Below are 9,390 nucleotides of genomic sequence, written 5' to 3'. Positions count from 1 at the left end.
AACTGAGACCTTCTCTATGTAAATACATGCTTTATTCAGTGATGTTTGTTCCCTGCTGGGGTTCTGGCTCTGGCTCTGCATTTGCTTCCGCCCAGAATTATTTCTCACGTATGCACAAGCCAAAATTATATATGTATATATTCTACATGGCCACAAGTCACTTGCTCTTTCTCAATACTCTCACCATCCTATGTCAATAGATAATCTGAGCATGATTCCTCCAAGGGGGAAGCTACTTTCATGGAACGAAAGAATTGTTCCTCTTATTCAAGTCCTCAAACCCACTTGAGCCAAGGGGTCATACCTTGCTGGCACAGCCCACAAAGCTGGAGCCAGAATATTAAGAGCAGCAGGGGAAATGAAACATGCCAATGGCAAACTCACAAAGAATTCTAGCAATCCCACACTAAACAATCTGTCTCCCACAACAACTCAGGAGCAGAAAGGAGAGCAGCGAGGTCTGCAAAAGGTGACTCAGCACAACAGATGTGAAGGGAATGCAAGTTTTGCAAGAATTCAAAGCAGAGCTATTCTTTTATACCTTTGGTTTCCCCCCCACAAAGCAGTTTTTAAGACTTCTCACTGCAAAATAAATCGTTTAAAAATCAGGCAATGACATAGTCCCCCTCCCCTCCCAACCGCACTCTCTGCATTCTATTATCCCATTTTTTATGTGTCTGTTATTTTGTTTTTATGAGAGAGAAAGACTGGATAACATATTTTCCTCCTCTGATTTGTGCCTCCTTTGTGCGACCACTTCCCGCTGGCCAGGAGCAATAACAGTCTGTATACTGGGCCAGTTATTCTGCCCCATCTCACCCCAGAGCAGGGATGTGTGTATGTGCTATGGTTGTGCCACCCTATGGTCACTTTTTATAGTGCTTGGGTCTTCAGCTCAATAGGATCCCCTGGAGGTTCTCTGGATGTACTGGTTTCAATAGGCCGGTCACCTTTGAGAATAGACAGACGTTCTGAGATACTACGCATCCGAGGGAATAAGATGAAGTCGTACAAAAAGGCACCCATCAAACCACCAATAATTGGTCCAACCCAATATACCTGGAAGAACAAAAGACAAAAGCATGGGAAGGGGGAACAAAAAGATAGGTCAGGGATACAGAAACAGCTTAGGTATAGCATTGCAGGGGAAAAAATACTTCAGGGTATTAATGCTAGCAGATTAAAGTCCTCTTCACCCATCACTGATAAATTATAAAGTACTGGCAGCCCAGCCAGCACCTCTAGTCAGCTAATCTCTTCTACTTTATTAGTTCCACTTCATCATTGAGCCTGGAAATGGATTCCTAGGCTCCCAGAGGTGACAAGCAAAGCAAAGACTCTTCCGTAATTGCCTGATCTCTAATTCCATTGATTCAAGATTGCTCTTAGTTTTTGCCACCAAGTTTAGATTCATATGTTGTCATGCACCTGATAATTAGTAGAATCTTAAAGTAAGGTTATAGAAGTTTGACATTGGGGTGCTCTGACATCTTTGGTGCCCTCTCAACTTTTTTTTTCTTTCTTTTTGAGTTGAGCAATTGCCTGGAGAAGTCCTTTCTTTTTGTTGGCAAGATTTCAGAAGAGATTGCCATTGCTTCCTTCCCAGGGATGAGAGAGAGGAACTGACCCAAGGTCACCCAGTTGGCTTTGTAACCTGCTTTTAACCACTACACTAAATTGGCTCTCTCCTCTTAACTTACCAACAGAATAAAAATTGGAACTGAGCCCATTTATTTGGGGGACTATTTAAAAATATTTACTTTTATAGAAAATTAAAATGCTCCCAAGTTGCCTCTGCTGCGTTCTCTCCTCAACCAAACAATATTTTACTTAGGACTTCCTGGGAGTCAAATTTCAAGAGTTCGGATGCTGGTTGTGATACAGATATAAAAGACTCTCCCTTCTGAAGTTGGAATTGTTTCTCCAAATTCAGAGAGGGAAAATCAAATAATCATTCAGCCCCTGGACTGTTGTTTCAAAGAACTGTAAGATGTCATCATTTCTTATGCTTACAAACCCCTCCCTTACCCAGTGGTTGGTGAAGTTACGGGTTATGACAGCTGGGGCAAATGATCGGGCAGGATTCATGCCAGCTCCTGTGTAGTACATCTGGAAAAAAGAGTAGGGTTATGATAGGGAAATAATTTTTTTCATCATGCAATTCAGGTTTCTAGTCCTAAAGGGTCCAACTCCCTGATTTATATGTTTGTTTAAATATTAGCAATTATATAGTGCCATTAGGCACATGCACAAGGCAAATAGTAAATATATAATAAAGCAACAATAATTTCATTAAAGCACCAAAATCTAACTGAAAAATAATGTATACTAAAAATGTGTAGCCACTGAAAGTTAGTTTAAATGATGCAGTTAAAATAAAGGGACAAACTGTTACACTGAGTAGATTCCATATAGCAAACTGGAAATCTTCACCTGAATTCCAAGGAGCCCCAAACTTATTTCATGTGGCCATAGGCTTAATTTCAAAAGCCTTCTTCAAATCCATGCCGGGATAAAAGTAGCGCCAGAAAAAGGCATGACCATCCCCAAAGATTCCCTTTGAAAGATTGGTGTGCTTGATGGGAAGAAAGATTCCCTCCCCCACTCCTCTACTTTATAGATTCAAAATAGTTAAACAGAAGAAAGATCTGAAGTTAAACTGCTAGATGAATAGGATGCAGTTAAGAATGAAGGGAACTATTGGAAGCAAACCTCCATCCAGGGCAGATCAGGTGGCTAATACAGAGACCGCCTAAATATATTACAGCTGGCTATATGTTAGTGCATCTTGCATATTGAATCATTACCCCAAAGAGGTGTCCAAGTGTGAGAGAGAATCCAACTGCCAGGGCCACCGATCCCATGCGTCCATTACGTCTCTCGTCGTAGGTGGCAAAAACACAGAGGACAAACTGTAGGGTCAGGATGATTTCCACAATGGTAGCTTGACTTACATTTATACTAGGGTGCATCTGTAGCCAGGAAGATAGGTAGAAGGATAGAACTATGAGAACAGAAAAAGTTATAATTCATTCAATACCCAACTATACCTCTTAGGGCACTGATGGCGAACCTTTTAGAGACCAATTGCCCAAAAACCGCCTCGCCCCCGCTCTGCCTGCCCACCCCTGCCCTGGTCCGCCCTCACCCCGCCCGCCCTCAGGGCCATCCATGGCCCGACGCAGATCACCCAGGCGGCCCAGCAGTGCCATGGTGGCCACGCCCTCCACCTGCACCCCGCAGCATCATCTGCTGCCCAGCTGCCATGTGCTTGGCTGCGCTGCTCTGTGCGGGCCACACCCAGGGTGATTCTCTGGGGGGGGCTGCTGGTGAGGAAGGGGCTGCGGGGGGAGGCAGGAGCTGGGGCAACAGCATGCATGCCCACAGAGAGGACTCTGAGTGCCACCTCTGGCACTTGTGCCATAAGTTCACCACCACTGTCTTAGGGGCTTTGGTTTCTAGAAATTATTTATGCATACTAGGAGGGAGCATTGATTGCACTTGCATCTAGCATAGGTTTGTAGAATGAAGATATTACATTTTAATAGTGCCCATGTGATTATCTACCAGACCTAACTTTAGTCAAGCTAGAGGTTCAACAAGGTGAGGCAGGGATAAAGGAAAGTAAGATAGGTCTATAAAGGAACAGGAAGTCTGTAGCCAGGAAGAGAGCTTTAGACATGCATAGACGAATGAATGAGACAAATCTTGACAGTCTATTATTTATATCAAGTGGATAAATCAAACACAGCGGCATTTTCTAATGTATGCCTGTCTCTCACATATAGCTGATTTTCTTCCTTCGGTTTTCTCTTGTCCGTAGGGTGGAGGCTGGACAACTCCCAGTGACATGCTCATCCAGTTAATTAATGCTGATGTGCCTTTAATTTTTATAAATCATCCTGATTTGGTTTTTGGAACCTGAGGTAAACTTATATTTCAATCATTAATCTTGGATCGTTTAATCACTCCTAAAAGCTATCTAGTCTGACTTTTTTACACTATATCTCTAACCAATGAAGGAATTGTTTATTAGTACATTAAATATTTTCCTCATCTAAGACCTGAACCCCAGAATTTCCCCACTCCTTTGTTTATTTCACCATATACATGTGTTTATGTGTCACTGGGTAAACAAAGAGGGAAAATGTAAGAAAATGTAAGGGACTCTTAAATCTACAAACTCCATATCTGACGTCAACCAGTTTTAGCCAAATTGTGTCCCGCTGCCGCCACCACTGCACTCTTCAAAATTAGGAGTTGAAGGGGGTTGCATAGAGTAAGCCCCAGTAGTAAAATTCAAGCACCAATTTGTGGGTTGTGAATTTGCAGACTTCTAAATCATAGAGTCCTGTTTTATTCACAGCTGACTAGGTTTCAGAGTCAGTTCCCAGCTTGAAGTGTGTTTTGATGGCCACACATCTTTGCTGACTAGTGGATTTAACTGAGGGGAATTTAACAGGGCAGGGATTTTAATTTCCCACAATGCCATCCAAAGTGAACTTTTGGCAAAAATTAAAATGGCAGCTAGACACTCCTTTTTGGAACTCAAAGCACAAAGGAGTGAGGTAAAATGTATCTAGCTAATCCCTGCTAGTTTTCCTTCAATCTACTGTCTCTCTGGCTTGTTGTCTTCCTTTTATGACATATTTCTTTTGAGACTGGACTGGAATTAACATTCTGTCAGATTGCAGTCTCTCACCAAAGAGCCCATCTCATGCTTAATGCATAGAGTGCATCCCACCCACCCCACCCCACAAATTTTTAACTGCCTCTGGATGAAGCCTGGGGTCCAGTGGCATACAATTTTCTCTTCACAGTCAAGGTCTTGGGAACAGCTGGTTAGAACAACTCGTACTGAAGAGGTTATATGTACAATTTGGAGGTGAAGATGATACCCTCTTATCATGTGTCAGGAAAATCAGTAAAATGGTGGAATTTTACTGATTAAAAAAATAAAGCACAGAGAGACTTGAAAATATTATTATTATTATTATTATTATTATTATTATTAATAATAATAATAATAATAATAATAATAATAATAATAATAATAATAATAATAATAATAATAATAATAATAGATGTTACCTTAGGTCCTTGGTTAGGACTTGAACTGTTAAGTTTTTACCAGTCCCAGACTGTGAATTGAACTGAAGGTTAATAATCATAATCATAATTGATAAATAAATAATGCACCTGCCGAGTTTCAAAGCAGCAACACTTGACTTACAAGGCAAAATTTATATTGACTACAGGTGGTCCTCATTTAGTGACCACAGTTGGGAAGGGCAACTCTGTCATTAAGCAAAGTGTTTGCTAAGTGACAACTGTGCTTATGATCTTATTTTAGCTTTCCTTTGTTTTACAGACCTGTGAAAGTCATAAATGTGAGGATTTGTTACTTTTTCATCACTGTTGTAACTTTAAATGCTCGCTAAAGGAAGCAGTCACTAAATGAGGACTACCTCATTTAGACCACAATTAGTGGTCTAAAAGCCACTAGAAGTCATCCATTGGCTCAGCTGAAGGGCCAGTGAAAATTGTCCATGGGACGCTGTAGCTCAATGTGTTATAAGGTGGAAAATATGGTATTTTGATGCAGAGCAGAGAAATGTGCCTTGAGGTTATTTGGCAGGCAAGTGAGGGATTAAGAGACCCCCTCCAAAAACAGATGCCTGCCTATTCTGGCAGCAAGACAACCAAGCAGTGCTGAGAGCAAAGGAATTGGTGGGTCTATTTCAGTTTTTCCCATAGCAAAAATGGGAGGAAATCAGTTTAGTTTAGGACTTCTCACTAGAAGACACAATGATGTAAATGCGTTACAACCTTGGCTTTTTTGGGGCACTGCACCCATAAGGTTGCCTTCATTTCATCCCCAGTCTGTGCGGTTTGATGCTCTCTGAGCTTAGTTATATGCTATTCATTACTAATTGGGTAACATCATCAGTGACATTATTTAGTTGGGTAATAAAACATCTGCAAAGAAACAACCAAGCTCAGAGAGGATCAAGTACTTCAAAGTCCAACCCTGAACTATAGAAATTCTTTTGTATTGGCATCCCCAGCCTGTGAGTGAGAAAGCGCTGGTGTTGAAATAACAGTCTAAAAGCAGCCTCATGATGTGTAAAATGTTAGGCTGTTAGGCCGCTACAGACAAACCTCTAAATAGAATTAAAATAATTTCATAGTCTGTAAGAGAAGGATTAATACAGATGCCTTCCATTCATCTAGAACAGAATTGTATCACAAGAATTCATTTAGGAATTTGAACATCCATTATTGCGAACCTCCAAAATCTGATATGTGAAATTAGATCACCAGCAAAATGTAAAAATAAGTACAGTACTAACAAAGAATGTATTTAATACAGTCTAATTCACTCAGACTTTGATTATTCCAAGATACATTCCTAGTATAATTTTCATTCTGATAATTGATATTTAAATATGCAGCAATTATTGCTCAAATCCAAAATACGTCAGTTCAAAATCCATAATTAAAACGCTTTTAAACTCAGCTGAAATGGTGGTCTGAGGGCTTCTAAAATACAGTACTTTTGCCTCCTAAAACAGTTCATTTACTACAAAAAGGAAATTTACTATCCAAGGAAAGTTTTTGCTATTCAAGGGAAGTTTTTAATACGCTATGCCATTACCCTATCTAATGATGAGGATCCTGAACTTTATCTTTCATTTGAAATGTTCCTGTGTTTTTGCACAAATTCTAACTTTCTCTTTTTACACAAAAATAAGTTTCACAATTAGTAATAGTGATAATATTCGCCGATGGTTACACTGATATAAAATTCGATCATATTCTCTTTTATGCTCTACAAAGTTTTATGTAGAGTATCCTGGGCAATCTGGCGTTTACCCAGTAACTACTCCAAGAGACTTGTTGAGACAAAAATAATTTACCTATGAAAACATTTCAATTCTTGTTTCAGGTTCTATGCTAGGAGATTCATCTTTCTAGATTAAGGGTTAACAAGCCTTCCTACATGGGATATACTTTATACCTTCATACTTCTGGTTCCCAATAATCTCCCTAGTAATCCAGATTTTAAAGGGCACAGTGTGCAACCCTTTAGAGAATCTCCTATATACAGCAATGTTAACTCATTGCTTGTCTCCAGCTGTAGGGATACCCCCCCCTCTTAAAAACATTTCCAGACAGCTTTGCATGATCCCATTACCGTGTTGAGTGCCAGGTTACCCCGTAGTGCTGCCGGGGTGACTCCATAAAGCACAGCTGCACCGGCCAGTCCTCCCAACACCTGGGCCACCACGTAGAAGACAGCACGGAAGAGGGAAAGCTGCGAACCCAACAGAAAGGCCATGGTGACAGCTGGGTTGATGTGGGCACCACTCACGTGGCCTAGAGACTGCACCATGGTGGCTGCTACCAAGCCAAAAGCCAGGGCCACTTGTAGAACGTTTGAGGGGCCAACAATCCAGCGAAGGGAAGCCCCCAGCCCAAAAAACACATAGAACATAGTCCCAAAGAACTCAGCAAAAACAGCTCTCCAAAAGGAGGATAAGCGTGCCTCCCACATGATGGGTCAGGAGGAGTACAGAGACTGGACAGGGTGCAGCAGGATGGTCTTGAAGCTCACTGCTGCTTGCTGCACCACCCCTCCACCTAAGCCCCTTGTTTTCTATTGTGGCTGTGAACTTTATAAGGTTTGCTAGTATAGTCCTGCCCAGGAGGTGGGAACTCAGATTGACTGATTGGAGTCTCTTAACTCTTCATTGTCTGACCTAAAGGTCTAGGCATAAGCCAATTCCTAGCCCCTGTGGCTGCTATCAGAGCTTTAACTCCAATAATTTGAACTTTTTCACTTCCACTTTTCCCTTTTCCTTGCTCAAATGTTTTTCCTCCTAGCAGTTATTGTAGAAAGATTGTCTTCTTTCTGATGCAAATGGCTTCAGTGGCATTCATTGGGAAGTAGGGGAGATGGTACAGAGTCCTCATTCACAACCCAAACCAGAGTCTTGGAGGGTAGGGGGACACTTGCATGTTCTTCCCAATGGAGAGGTGCAGGAGAGGGAAACTGCCTAATTTCCAATGTTAGCAAGCAGCCAGAGTTTTTGACTGCTTGTGACATGTCATTGTTGGTTCATGTGTGTGATTGTGCCAGGGAAGCGTCCACTGCTATCACAGGATATTGTCTCTTGATATTTTTTTCCATTGCTGAATTGAAGAGCTCTCAATTAATTCATGAGTTGTAAGAATGGAATTTGCCATTTTGATTTGATTTTGATTGATCATCACTACTATATCTCTATGGCCTTTGAGTGCATCTCCACTGCCACCTAAGTGTGTCCAGAAAGTGCTGAACATACAGTATGTCTTTACATGTTGCCTCTGTCTCATTATCAGCCTGCTGTTAGGGGAGCATAAGATAACTGGAACAGAAGCAGTGTTTTCAAAGTTATGCCAGCAGAAGACCTTCCGTGTGGACAGTCTTAGGAATATGGAAAAAGCTGCTTGGGATGATGTAGTCGGGGTTGATCTGCCAGGTTTACATTCGGACTTCCTCCTTTCATTTGGATACTGTTAACTGAAATGATTGCTTCCTGAGAGACTATAACCCAAAGCATCTGACAGACAGACATGATTTCTATTTCTGAATATCATTTCCATGCATGTTGGATGGGAGTTGGGCAGAGGGCCTTCCTCTGATTTTCTATTGCTCTAATTATGAGGAAGATTGGAACCCATCTTCTGCAACTGCTGCAGTTGCTGTGTTTTGAAGAATAGGTTGACTTGTCCACCTGCACGCAGTTGGAAAACCCCATTTTCAAAATCCAGCTCTTTAGCTATACTTATTCAGCAGATCCCTCTCAGTTGCACAAATCTGGTTGATTTCTAGATGGAAGCCAAGATTTCTCTCTTGCCACTTAAGATCAGTAGCTTGACAGATCAATAGAGTAATCATTTTGGGAAAATGTTATGGCATGTATTAAAGAACCACAGAGTTTAACACTTCTTTTACATGTACCCAGTTCTTAGGAACAGTATGTCAGCGGCCGCAACTGAGCAGCACAAATCAGGAGGATTGTTGTGTTGCAGTCAAAAGAGACAACTCTTCATTGTCAACTAGTGGTCATTAGACCAACAGATCAACAGTCCTTTGGAAAAACAAACAGGAAAAAAATGGATTGGGCAGAGCGCTGGGACCTTACAAACCTTGCCCCAGAATATATATCCTATACAATGATTAGGGAATGGTGACCTTCAGATTTTGGCCAGTGGGGAATCCAATCCCTGCCTATACAGCATTATGTAGTACAGATGTATAGTCAGCAACATGGGAAGGTTCCATTGTGGATGCCCAATAAGGATGCATTCTGGGGCAGCAAGATTTAAGGTGATAAGATTTCC

General features: G+C 41.3%; 1 protein-coding gene across 1 annotated transcript; it reads right to left on the bottom strand.

The window, feature by feature from the left end:
- Window positions 1-873: 873 nt before the first annotated feature.
- LOC308663521 (lens fiber major intrinsic protein-like) lies at window positions 874-7,558 on the bottom strand (the record flags this gene model as incomplete). Its single annotated transcript, XM_081320001.1, has 4 exons — window positions 874-1,059; window positions 2,029-2,109; window positions 2,808-2,972; window positions 7,199-7,558. The coding sequence occupies 4 exons, from the start codon at window positions 7,556-7,558 to the stop codon at window positions 874-876; spliced, it is 792 nt and encodes a 263-aa protein (XP_081176127.1).
- Between the last annotated feature and the right edge of the window lie 1,832 nt (window positions 7,559-9,390).

The sequence above is a fragment of the Vipera berus genome (assembly GCF_964194415.1).
Source record: "Vipera berus genome assembly, chromosome: 2".
In the NCBI taxonomy this organism is placed as follows: Eukaryota; Metazoa; Chordata; class Lepidosauria; order Squamata; family Viperidae; genus Vipera; species Vipera berus.
This window is presented reverse-complemented; position numbering and strand designations above follow the sequence as displayed.